Raw genomic sequence first — 13,797 nt, 5'->3', positions numbered from 1 at the left:
ATTAATTAATTAATTAATTAATTAATAATAAAAAATAACCAAGTAGAAAGCAAAACCCCATCTCTAAAAACAGGTGAATTTTGAGTACTCTGGACACAAAGATACCACACATACCACTGCTAGATACCCAAAGTGTGCAAGGACAAGTTAGTGATACTGAATGCTGGGTGTTATTGGTCCCTCACTCTTCTTAGTCCAGCCAATGGGGTTTCATCAGCATTTAAATATTAAAGCAAATCAGTGTAAAATGGCTGAGTTGTGTACATCTGTGCAGGCCCGAGGGCAGGGAAAGTAGCTAAACACAACCACCTGAGCCAAGGTTGTTTGCTTAGATGCAGACAAACTTTAATTGCCAAGCCTTCATGTACAGCATACTCAGCATCGAAACACACAGGGAGCTGCTCACTTTCAGAGACATAAACATCGTTTCCAACTCCATTTAGAGCATTCCACATGGGAACGAGCTTCCTCATCTTTCTGAAGACCACTTGACATTTTAATAGATGACTAGACAGACTTAAAAACCCAAAGTAGGATGTATCTCGCAAGAAGAGAGGGTGAGACCCTTTTCCATACGTCTAAACAAACACACACAGGCAGCTCTACTTGATACAGCAAGAGATTTGCTGGGGCAAAGTGGGTGCTTCGGTGCCAAGCCAGCCAGCCCAGGATAACAGCCCCCGGGCAGCAGGTTCCTGCTCTTACTGTTTGGTATTGCTCCCCAGTCTTTATTCAGAACAAAGTAAATCCTTGACCAGTAAACTTGGAATATCACTGGAGTTTGGGACAGCAGGGAAATTCTTATATTGCATATGTATTAGAGTAATTAATATCTGTATTAGGGTTTGTTCTATAACTGGAATGGTTTAAGTATTATCTAATTCATTTTATACTTTGAAGAGAGTCACAAGGAATGGAGAGAAACAGTATGACTGAGTGCCCAGCTGTGGGGCCAGGCAGCTACAAACCAGCCTCTGGAAAGGCCATCTACAGTTCTGGGAAAGACTAACAGAGCTCATTGCACCCCACCCCCACCCAAATCTACAGCTACTCTGGTGCTCTAGCTACAGCATATGTTTCAAATAACAGAGTCTTCAACTTAACATCTACACTGTAAAATGTGGTTACAACACACAGGCTCAAAGAGCTCGTCTCAGAAGTGACGTCACAGCAGGATTGTCCAGGCAGCTCTAGACTCGATCTGCTGCTCCTCGGTCCTCTATCCCATTCAGGCAGACACATAAGGTGGCGGTGGCTCCTTGGCAGTGCCGGTCACAGCAGTGGCATCATCGTATGGAGGCAAAAGCACCTGGAAAGGAGAGTCCAGAGTCATTGTTTAAAGTAAGTGTACAGCTACCACTGTTTCTGGGATTGCCATTTCATAACTGGTTACTACAGCTAGCACAGTGGAGACCCTGGCAGCAAAAGTAGCTACCACAGTTAATAAATCTTTCATTCTATTGGGCATGACAAATTTAAATCAACAGTTATATACATTTCGATTGGCTTTGAAAGTTATAAATTTACAACTCAAGTTCCATTTGCTTTGGGGATACCATCTTACAAGGACTCCAATTTGCAGTAAGGCTCGTTAAGGAAGGGAATGGCTCAGCTGCCTTTAGCCTACTGGCAATGGGTGGGTTAGGACTTCTGTTGGTCTTTTCTGTGTCAAACACACAGATTGCAAGCCCAGTGCCACTTAGAGATCTTTGGCAACAGTTAACTCTGCAGCTCTCATACAACTGAGCCTGTATGATGATGAGTATTCAGAGATGGGCAATGCCTGGGGGGGCGCTCACCAACCTAAGACAGAGCGCCTGTGTGGCCTGGACAGGTGTCTCCATGACAGGTAAGGTGACCTGCTGACGTCCCAGCTCAGAAACTCATTTTTTAATAAAAGGGGGGTACCTATAGGGCCCTGGCCCCCGTTTTGGGTAGCTGTTGCCTTGCTTGCTGACCTTGACCTTGATATCCTCCCTATGCTAATTCCCTGGGAGATTCCACCTTACTGAATGCTTAAGGGAAGTTCCTTGTCTGTGTATCCTGCATAGTGGGCATTAACAGCTCAGATGCAAGATTGTAAAACATCAGAAGTGAACTTCTGCCCTCCGGGGTTCTCCCATTGTGCTGTAAGCCTGTATTTAAGACCTCCTCCCTCCTTTAATAAACGACATTCAGCAATAAAAAAAAAAAAAAGGAAAGAAAGAAATTGAATACAGCGATGCAGGAAATGGTAATGGTGTTATAGGCCTATGAGGATGCTCAACTAAAGTCCATCAAATTGTGCAAACAGGAAAACTGTATACTATGTGAATTATCTGTCAATAAAGATCTTATTTAAAAAAAAAAAGTAAGCTATGGTCCCTCACCCCAAAGCAAGGCTGTAACTGAACACTCATGCAGTTAAGCCCTTCCTGTGACCAGTACTCACGTCGGCTTCTCACTAAGTGGGTACATTTAATGAGAGGCTGTGAGACCTTCAAGCAGCACCTGTGGAGGGATTTCTGGGGCCTCTGCTTTTCCTGTCACTTTCTACAAGTGCTTGCAGAACTAGATGGTGCACGTGTAAAGGAATGAGGAGACAGCAACATTTCTCCCGGGTGTGTGTGCACACATGAAGGAAGGCCCTAGGTCCACTACAGAAACCACTCAGTACTGACCTCCAGTGCCAGTGAGGACCGTGACCATACTCAAGTCACATTTTTATCAGCATATCCTTGAACAGATGATGGACTCTCAGGTTTTATCTCTAAAACAAAGATCTGAAGACCAAAGGCCTATAAATAAAGTACTTAACACTCTGCTTGGCATGAACCTGTAGAAGCTGGAGAGGAGCTCAAGAGTGAGTGTTAACTGAAGGAAGATAACAGCTCTGTGCTTACATTTCAAGCACAGAACCAGGACTGCTCAAGGTTATTCACTGTGTGGGAAGAGACAAAATAACATACAAAAATCATGCTGTGTGTTTTCTATTGTAGATCCATTTAGACTTCAAGTAGTAAATATCCATACATGGTCTGAAGTGTGCCTGTCCCATAGGCTCCTGGAGGAACACTACTACTAAAACCCACCAGTTTCTGCCACATCCCACTCTCCCTGCTCACACACACAACACTTCCACCCCTCGCTGACTTAACGTGTCACTATTTTTATCTTTTCCACTTGTAACTCCCACAGACTGCAGCCCTTGCCTCACCTGGGTACACACTTGATAGTGGCTCAGGAGGTATAAATGGCACACATTCCCCAGTGAGGAAGTTAAGCTGGCCCACTGAGACAGTTGTCTGGATTGTTTTGACTCCACCAGAAGTCAGAAGCCACAGGAACAGGGCAGAGCTTATCTTATCTACTGTCACAAGGCAAAGCGATGATGTGTAAGAGCGCCCTGCTCAGAGGCTTCTGCAGGTTAGCCTCAAGAAGCAGTTATGTTCAGAGGAAGCCCTGACACACCAGATGCTAGGGCTGCCGGCCTACTTCCCACTGCCAACAAGACCTAGACACGCTGCAGGGCACGCAAGAACCAGACCACCTTCCTCCCTATCGTGCATTTGACTGGCATGGCTCACAGGCAAGCAAATGACAGACAGCTGGCAAGGTCCAATCAGACTAACAGGCAACTGTGGAGCTACAATGCAGCAGCAAGGCTCCTGACACCACAGCCCAGCAGTAGCTGTTCCTGCTTTTACAGGGGAGGGGGGGCAGTTAACACCCTGTGTCCTAAATACTTCACAAATTGGGCAAAGGACAGAAGCACCTGAGATGCACTTGGGCCTGCAGGGCTCCCCACAAAGGAACCAGCTATTCTGACAAATCTGTATGCTGAGGGGCACTCACATCTGCAACACAAACCCAGTAACACACTGTGCTGTGGGCTGAGAAACACATGACTTAGGAGGCAGAGCAGGCAAAACATGAAAGAATGATCAAGAACAGGGGTACCAATGCAGACTGGATATCAAGAAAAGCCTCCCCCCCCCCCCCCCCCCCCCCCAAAAAAAAAAAAAAAAAGGTCAGAGGGCGGTGACTGGACAGTAGAGAGAACATTCTTTCTCAGGAAAAGTTGAGTATACACTTTGGGTAAGGAGAGAGATGGCGAGGCAGTGGAGCAGCTTCTAGGAAGTGCACAGGGCTGGCCACTGCCCACTTATAGGGGGAATGCAGTTGGGAAGACACGTGAGGCTCTGTAGGCGTGGCTGTGGCCTGGGCCAGAACATGCATGTGTGCTTACATCAACTAGGGTAATCTATGGCCAGTGGAAGCCTTGAATGGCACTAGGAAGATTACTGTAGAATGATGGTTTGGCATTATCCTCCACAGCCTCACTGAGGAATTAACTGACCCACACCCATCACTGTCTTTGGAGGGGTCTTACAGGGGAGCACATCCAGGGGCAGTTAGCATGTCCAGCTTTGTTTCTTTCCTCTCTCACAAAAGGAAACATTCAAGCCAAATTTCTTCAAATTGCTCACAAGCTGAACACAACATTTTCTTTCCTGGGAGGCACAATCATATTCTGTCAAAATACAACTTTCACACTTTGGTATTTCACTGTGGCTCAGTACTCTGAAATACTCTACTAACTTTCACTTATGATCGGAAGCCAAGCGGCCTGAGTAATCTCCCTCACTGGCACTGGTGACAGACACCATTTCACTGTCCCATGTTGGCTGTGAAATATTCTTGATGTGATGTCTCTTGCTTTTGAAAGTTCTCTAGATGAGCTAGTTTAAATTCTCAGAGGCTCCGCATCATCTTACCTAAATGATGCTGAAAACCTGGTCCTGACTGCAAGGCAGGATGGTGAGGTGAGGACCACCATTCTGTTTCTATTATGGCCTGTTAACACCAAGGATGCAGCCACATGCTTTTATACAAGGTAGATGAAGTACTTGGACATCAAGAGAAATAACTCTAATATGATTAACACAAAATTTGCCAACTAGGATGTCATGACATAATTTAAAAAATGTGATTATTTTGACATTTTTATCATTTTATTTTGACATTTAAATGATTTTTTTAAAAAAACTAACCATTCACAATGAACCATCAAAAAAGTCCAAGCACACCAAGAATGTATTCTACTCCGATGTAAACTTGCTGCTGGCAATCAGAAGCTAGTGGCCGAACGAGAAGGAGCAGGCACACATGACCGTGGGCCACTTTATATAAGGTCCAACACGAGTTTCCCACACACCCTTTTTCCTTTCCACACGTCCTCTCCTGGGGGCAGCTGGCTCAGTTGGTAAGTGCTTGCCAAGGAAGACACCCAGTGCCAACCTCTCTCCTGTTCATGTGCACACACATAACCCTCATTATACATACAATAAATAAAATCTGGAAAACAAATTCACTTCCGTTAATAAATGATGAAATGTCAGGGGGAAGAGCTACAGCTGTGCTTCATGCAACAGTGGGGCTACATTCCAAGAAATATACCATAGGTAATTTCATCAGATGTGAACATCCTGGAGGGTATTTATGTAACTAAGATGGCTACATTATCACCTAAGCAATACAGTGATGGGACCACCATGTAACATGCATGTTGTTGTAGATAGAAACGTTGTTGTCTAATACCTACCTATTCTGGTAAAACTAGACAATGTTTAAGCAGCAGAGTTAGGGCTGGACATGAACCATATATTTGATTTTGGCCAGTATAGATTTATCTATAATTCTGTAGTTGCAGGGTAATGTGTATAAGCTACACATGACTTCAGACAGTTTCAAAAGAATATCACAAAATGTTAAAATAGAGACTAATTATCAACCAGACACAACCAAACTACCTAAGACTCAATGAGAAATTGGCCAGATCATACTGGCCTACAGGCATTTCTGAGGGGCATTGTCTTAACTGTTAACCAATAGAGCTCCATGCTTTTTTCTGGGTAGCATGACCAGGTAAGTAGTGCATTTGCCTGAGTTTCTGCAGCCACCTGAAGAACAAGCCTCACCTGCCAGAAAAGGGACTTTCAACATTTGGATGGACTGAGCACGGGCAGTCTAGACACTAAGCAAAAGCATGGAAAGTGGCATGCTATTTGATGTTATTAGTTCTGAAGTAACAGGTTTCACAGGAAAGATCCCCAAATCACACAATAACACAGCCTAGAAGCACCTAAAACACCTGAGGAACTTGAGAGGGAACACGTCATGAGGTCCCCTTAAGAAACGGGCACTTGCCAGGTGGTGGTGGTGGCACACGCCTTTAGTTCCAGCACTCGGGAGGCAGAGCCAGGCGCATCTCTGTGAGTTTGAGGCCAGCCTGGGCTACCAAGTGAGTTCCAGGAAAGGCGCAAAGCTACACTGAGAAACCCTGTCTCAAAAAAACAAAAACAAAAAAAAAGAAATGAGTGCTCTTCTTATTTGGTACTACTCCCTTCCGGGCCTCATGAAGCCTGGCGTCTGGCTAATACCCACTTAATCGCATACCTCCTCGGCATAGCTACACAGCCAGTTGAGGACAGCTGAGGATACACAATACTGTCCCTTAACACCACCTCCCACACTCCAAAACAAGTGTTATTGCAAATGAGCATGCTTGCATGGCAGGTAGTTAACCAACTGAGCCATCTCCCCAGCTCTTTTGTCCTTTACAGAGAAAAACTGAACCCTTTCAGAGAACGTATTCATACACAGAATTCATACTTCAGAGCTTTCAATTTGGTCCCAAATTCCCATAGATAAAATATGAAGGCTGGGAACTCCAAAGTAACGGCAACCTGAACTGAGAATAAACATGGTTCCATGCACTTGCATACTGAGAAAAGAGGAGGGCACTGTGAGCTAAGCCCACAGTAACCCTGCGGGAGACAGCTCAACCATTCTTTCCCAGCCAGAAAATGGGCAGCTCTCCATTTTCTTCCTGAAACTTCACCTTCTTCTCATATCTAAGACTATAATGCGCCTTTAAAAAAAATCTGGAATCAGAATTTCAGGCACTGTTTTAGCTAAATATGAATCTCGCTGACTTAGAGGACCCTAGTCTCACAGGATCTGGGTTCCATACATTTGGCAAAATACTGCTATGACCAGAGTTTTAGGATTACTACTAAAACAAGGTTACATATATTAAGTTCTTAAAAATTTCAATTTGCTAATATTTAATGTGAAAAACGTTTCTATAATCTACATATTTGTCATTTTCATCTGTTTTTTTCCTCCAGTGAGCACATTTTCATGGCATTAGGAAGAGGATGTGATAGTTACATAATGTATCCATCACATGATTTCTCCAACATAGGCTCTAGACAGGAGGGTGCATCTCCCTAGGGCACCAACAGTGCTGGGGCCAGGCAGGCGTGGTGATGCAAAGGGCACCTTGGGACAGTTTAAACTCTCAGGGGAAACATAACAAGCAGGCTGCTGTCAAGCTGTGCATATGTGACTACTTAATGCAGTCAAGAGGTGGGTATTTATTCCCACGGCCCGAATGAATCACTCAGACCTCAAGGCTTTATGTTTGGGACCCTCTGCCCGAGGCATTCCCAGCATGGTCTGGCTGGGAATGGAGGCTGGGTTAAGCCTGGGAATGATCTCCATTACCTAGGAACTCTTTCTGTTCTCCCTCTGAGCTCACCACAGCATGTGCATTGTCTTAGAAAAGGAGATGGAGCATGTTTACTTTCTAACAAGAGCCCCAGTATCTTCCCACAAAGGTCAACATGAATTTATTTAGCCTGGGAGAAGAGCCATCTGGCCCAATACTTAATATGAAGTGAAAGCCAGGCATGACACATTATTATGTTGATGCGGATGCCCGATACTGACATGGGCAAAGGAGAAACTTATATTGCTATGTGCCATGAAAAACTAGATCATTCCAACCTTCTAAAAAGTCTCTGGGGCAGGCATCGGCACATTTGGTTTTTAAATTAGAATACCAACATTAAAACCCCTAGTTCTTGCCAAAAAAGAAATCTTTAAAATTATGGAGTATTCTAATCCTTAAAGTCCATGTTATGGTCTCCATATATCATTTTCCACCAAAAGGAAATGGCTCCTTGGAGAAATAGCAGACCAGAGATCTGCTGTAGGAAATATTGGAGTCTATGTTATAAGAACAAGAACACTGAAGAGCTTCTGATGAGGCTCAACTGGTCATGGATGGACTAATCTGAGCATCAGTGCCATGAACTGTGATGTGTTTGCGTTTAGAGGAAGCTTGTGTTCTCCCTTTCCTAAGATACACAATAGGTCAGAACAGTAACTTTCATTTAGGGTCATTTACACAATTTATCCAAAGACATGTAGTTTTCAGTGGAATAACCTCCATTCTTCACTGTTTGTTGTTGTCTGAATGTTTTATACTTATGTGTACTGGTGTTTTGGATGCATGTATGTCTGTGTACCATGTGCATGATTGGTGCTTGTGGAGAGGATGGAATCAGATTTTGAACTGGAGTTAGAGGGTTGTGAGGCACCATGTTGTGCTGGGAAATGAACCTGGGTCCCCTGAGACAGCAGCCAGTGCTCTTTCTTAACTGCTGAGACATCTTGCCAGACTGTTTTGGTTTGTTTGGTTGGCTGGTTTTTGTTACTGTTTTCCAGGTCCAATTATTATCCATGTCATGGTTTGAATGTGAAATGTCCTGGACCCCCCTCAAGACTCATGAGTTGAAGGCTTGGTCCCCAGCTAGAGGATCCAATCACTCAAGCAACTGGATAACAAAGGCTCTGACCTGATCAATGGATTAACCTATTAGTAACCCTATTAATGGTTTCATAATCTGATGCCGTTACTGGGAGCTGATGGAAACTTTTGGAAGTGGGGCTTGCTTAGAAGGAAGCAGGTCACTGGGGGCCCTGGCTTAATCAGAGGTCTCTCCATAGTGCTTCCTGGCCTGCCCACCACGAAGTCTGCTGCCATGACATTCCTCCTATCTCACCACAAGTCCAATCACATGACAGAAATGTCCAAGTGTAGCCCAAAGAACCCCTCTCCTTCTAAGTCATCTCTTTCAGGTAGCTGTCATACTGACAGAGAACTACAACATGGTGGACCAAGCAGAGGGTAAACATGTCTTAGCCAGGCAGTGGGTGGCGGCCACCTTTAATCCCAGCACTCAGGAGGCAGAGGAAGGCAGATCTCTGTGAGTTCAAAGCCAGCCCGGTCTACAGCGTGAGTTCCAAGACAACCAGGACTACACAGAGAAAGCCTGTCTTGAAAAAACAAATAAAACACACACACACACACACACACACACGCACACACGCACACGCACACGCACACGCACACGCATACGCATGCACGTGCCTCAACAAGAAGCAGCAAACACTAAAATCATTAGGCACCATCACAGAGCAGAGGGTGGGGAGTTCTCACCTTTGGTGACATCATACCTACCGTGGTGTCATTGCTGGTAACATAAACCAGGACATCAGAGGAGTTCCTGCCATTGATGTATCGGTAGCAGCTCCAAACACAGCTTATCAAGTAACCCTGCAAATAAAGGTCACTGAGTTTCTAATTTTCAAACTGCAGATGACTGAAAACAATACGCTAAAATAACATCGTGTGAATGTTACTAAACCTAATGTATTTAAAATTGCAGAGGTTGGGGACAGTATTTCTGGCAAGGGGTGCACTGGCACTGATGTGGGTCAAGTTTGTTCACCCACTGGTCACTGGACTACTCATTCTTTGGTAAGAGGTGAGCCAAACTTGCTGTATAGCCTGGGCTAGCCTCAAGCCCCCTCCTCCCTGCTCAGTACCCTGACTACAGGATTCTCTGATTTTGTTTATTCCATTTTCAGAATGAAGCATCTAGAGGTACTTAAGATGAACACTCAGAAGAACAATGGCTAGAAAGGATGCACAAGAGATGTTAGACCTGGGGCTTTCTCTGTGCTCTTACTCCAATCAGCTTTAACTGCATTAGAACTCAACTTCAAAAGGCCTCCCTAATTTTAAAATGCTTTGACTAAAAAAACAGTTAAACAGAGAAATGTCACACACTGCTATTAAAGATGTCAAGCAGTATAGCATCTCCCTCCACCCCTGCCAAGTTTTAACCAAGTTACCACAGGAGCCAGCAATCCTGCCCCAGGGATGCGTGCGTCCACAGGACTGGACCCCATGTCCACCACACCTTACTAGCAATGTGAAGAGCGGCACTTCCACTTTAGGAAAGTGGAAGCAACTGAACGTCTGCCATGTGCTGGATGGACATGTGGCATGCCTACAGCAGGGCACCTGGGGAAAGGGGACCTCAGCTGAGAAAGCACCCCATCAGACTGGCCTGTGATAAGCCTGTGGGGCTTTTTCTTAAGTAATGATTGATGTGGGAAGGTCCAAGCCACTGTGCAACCCCTGAGTCTTGGGTTGTATGAAAATAGGAAGCTGAGCAAGCAATGGAGAAAGCCAGTAAGCAGTGTTCCTGCAGGGTCTCTGCTTCAGTTCCCGCCTTGGCTTCCCTTAATAGACCGCGACCCGGGAATGTAAGGAAAATAAACACGTTCTTCTTCCAAGTTGCTTTTGTCATGGTCTTTATCACAGTAAGAGAGCAAACCAGGGCAGCAACCTAGGAGGGAAAAAAGCTATCCACAAAGACCAACACACAGCTGACGGTCTTGATGTAAAGTGTCTACAATACATCAATCCAGAGACAGAAAGTAACGTAGTGCTTTTCCAGGGTAGAGCGGACTACAAAGGCCTGGTGATAAGTGGCAGGAATGTTCTAAGCTGCTTGGCGTGGTGGCACACACCTTTAATCCCAGCACTTGGGAGGCAGAGGCAGGCCTAGATCAAGTTCCAGGACAGCCAGGGCTACACAGAGAAACCCTATCTTGGGAGGAAATACAATACTAAACGTACATAGCCATGAAGCTACATGCAGTCATGAAGTACATGCAGTCATGAAGCTACAGTTGCACACTCATAAGTGCACTGGAAAAACACTGACTCACATTTCTTTTAATAACTTATTGAGAGAGAGTGTGTGTGCATGTACACGAATACTCACATCTATGTGCATATGACATTGTGCATGTGATCACAGGAGAACTTTTGGGAGGTGTTCTCTTACTCCACCCTGTGGGTTCCTGGAGGTGAACTGGGTCAGTTCACCAGCCTTGCAGCAAGGACCTTCCCCCATCATGCTGCCATCTCATCAGCCCACATACATTAAATGGTTAATTTTTTTTTTTTTTTTTTCTCTCTCCTGGAGCTGAGGACTGGACCCTGCTTGGACATTGCACTTGCTAGGCAAGCACTCTACCACTAAGCTAAATCTCCAAGCCCTAAATGGCTGAATTTTGTGACATGGATTGTAGCACAATAAAAACTGTGTATTTGTGGTATTTATTCAAATGCTTGCATCTAACTTTTGTGACTTACTACTAAAAACATGCATACCATCCTACTGCATGCTGCAGTATTAGTTATAACCACTGAGCCACCATCTCTCCTTGACTGGCCTGTGTAATTTAAGTCAGTATTTCTTTCTCACACAGACAAAAGAATAAACCGTGATGTTAGGAAACCAAGAGGACAGATTATTTTGTTTATGTCTTTCAAATTCAGGAATACACTGAATATTTAATCCATAACGAGAATATTCATGCTTACCTTAAATGTCAAAATAATGCTGATAAACAGAAGAATAATAAGGACCAAACATGTAGGATTCACGGACATTATGTCATCTCTGTAGGGGAAACTGGGAGGCTGAAAGGGAAAGGGCCTCATTAGCAAATCTCATTCATTTTCAAGATATATTCCACAGCCAGCAACCCAGGGTGCTCATTTGAGAGCAGATGATTGCTATTTAGGACAGATACAAAATTCTCTCCACCTCTACCCATGAAACAGCAACAAATAGTGAGCAAGCAACTTGTTCCTAACTCAGGCACCCCAGCAAAGGAAAGTCTGCAGAGAGATTGACAGAGCCATTGCACCTGGCATGGATTCCTGGTCGATATCACCCAGGCTTTGAACTGCCTTTTCTCTAAGTCAGGGATTGTTACTGAGTTGCTTTTCCTAGAGGAATTCCAGAGCCTTGGTTTTAGTATGTGGATATTAGTTTGCTAAAGGGGTTTTTGTGTAACAAAGAAGCTTTTTGCACAGTACTTGGGAAGCAGCCTGGTCTACACAAGTTCCAGGGCAGGCAAGGCTACTCAGAACCCTATACCAGAAACAAACACACAACAAAACAACAAAACAACAACAACAACAACAACAAAAGCTGTCTTTGCAAAGGCACGAGGCAGTCGTCTTAACAGAAGCTGGCCCCCTGCTGCTGCCTACTCTCTCAGGCTGCCTCTCCCTTAGGCTGCCTGCACAGCACCGAACAAAAGTCAGAGGAGGAATCCTGAGAGATGTGAGGTGACACTAAGTCCTCCCTCTGCACCCGGGAGCACCAGTGTGTGCTATTGGTGCACTTCTGGTGTGACTGGGTAGTGTTTTCTTATTTCCTTCAAGTTCTAACCAGTGTGTGCTATTGGTGCACTTCTGGTGTGACTGGGTAGTGTTTTCTTATTTCCTTCAAGTTCTAGATACTCTGAAGGGTTGTGCAGGACAAGGAGAAAGCTACTGAAGTGAGTGTCTTTGCTAAAGGTACATCTTTCTAGACATTGTAAACAGTGACGATGAATTACCAGGGTAAAAAAAAAAACCAAAAACAAAAGCACACCTCTATAAAAAGGCACACACACTTATAGGCATGCAACGCCATGCCCAGCCCAGAGTGACCATTAAATAGTATGGAATTTTTTTGGCAGGGTAATAGGAAGTTGAGACAGAATCACATGTAACCCAGGCTGGCCTCAAATTCACCATGTAGATAAGGATGACCCTGAACTCCTGACCCTGAACTTCTGCCACCTCTCCTGGCTTCTTGAAATATTTCATTTGTATTATTTGGTTTATCATTACAAATTAAAAGTGAAATCTCTCTCTCTCTCTCTCTCTCTCTCTTTGGTTTTGTTTTGTTTTGTTTTTAGAGGCAGGGTTTCTTTGTGTAGCCTTGGCTGTCCTTGAAATTGCTCTGAAGAGTCGGTGGCGGTGGCGCATGCCTTTAATCCCGGCACTGGGAGACAGAGGAAGGCAGATTTCTGTGAGTTGGAAACCAGCCTGGTCTACCAAGTGAGATCCAGGAAAGGCACAAAGTTACACAGAGAAACCCTGTCTCCAAAAACAAAACAAAACAAAACAAAAAAACAAAAACAAACAAAAACGGCCAGGCTGACCTCAAATTCACAGAGATCCACCTTAATGGGATTACAGGTGTGCACCACCACCTGGCTTCCTCCTTTCCCCCCCTTTTTCTTTCTTTAAAGAGTATTATCATTCCTCTCAGCTCCAACAACACTGTCATTGTACATGATGGCTCAAAAGTAAATGAAGAGTAGCAGAACAAGGTGGGGGCCTGAAGGAAGTCACTAACGTCCTACATGTCTTGTGCGTGGGCTCTATGACAATCTCTGAAGCCCAGGGATGTGATAGACAACAGCACAGGGCTGCTGCTGGCCATCCTCAGGTGTCCTTACCACCTTCCAGTCCAGCCCACACGTGTTGAGCATTTGAGACCGGTTCTGGCTCATTTCCAGCGTGATCTGAGGAGCCCAGCAAACGATCGTCGATCGTCAGAATTAATGCCAACCCTCAGCACAGAGGTGAATTCTCCACCTGCCCACCACTAATCAGCCCCTCACAGTGTTCTGGGTCATAAGAGGCAACTCTCAAAACTGGCACATAGAACTTTTAGACACCATAGTCCATCAGCATGGTCCTGATTCTTAAAACAATAATAAAAGGAATTGACCACAAGGATGCTTCTGTCCTGGGAGTGA

At 44.7% G+C, this 13,797-nt stretch overlaps 1 protein-coding gene across 1 annotated transcript in view; it reads right to left on the bottom strand.

Annotated features, from left to right (window-relative positions):
- Nucleotides 1–320: 320 nt before the first annotated feature.
- Nucleotides 321–13,797, bottom strand: part of Laptm4b (lysosomal protein transmembrane 4 beta) — a 59,998-nt gene continuing 46,521 nt past the window's right edge. Inside the window, exons 5-7 of the mRNA XM_036209051.1 lie at nucleotides 11,576–11,674; nucleotides 9,353–9,448; nucleotides 321–1,309 (exon numbers count right to left, since the gene is read on the bottom strand). Of these exons, the coding sequence (XP_036064944.1) occupies nucleotides 1,229–1,309; nucleotides 9,353–9,448; nucleotides 11,576–11,674 (276 nt within the window). The 3' untranslated portion in view covers nucleotides 321–1,228. The remainder of the gene's footprint in view (nucleotides 1,310–9,352; nucleotides 9,449–11,575; nucleotides 11,675–13,797) is intronic.

Source organism: Onychomys torridus, chromosome 16 (genome assembly GCF_903995425.1).
Source record: "Onychomys torridus chromosome 16, mOncTor1.1, whole genome shotgun sequence".
Classification (NCBI taxonomy): Eukaryota; Metazoa; Chordata; class Mammalia; order Rodentia; family Cricetidae; genus Onychomys; species Onychomys torridus.
The sequence above is the reverse complement of the archived record's forward strand: the minus strand, read 5'-3'. Positions and strand labels throughout refer to the sequence as shown.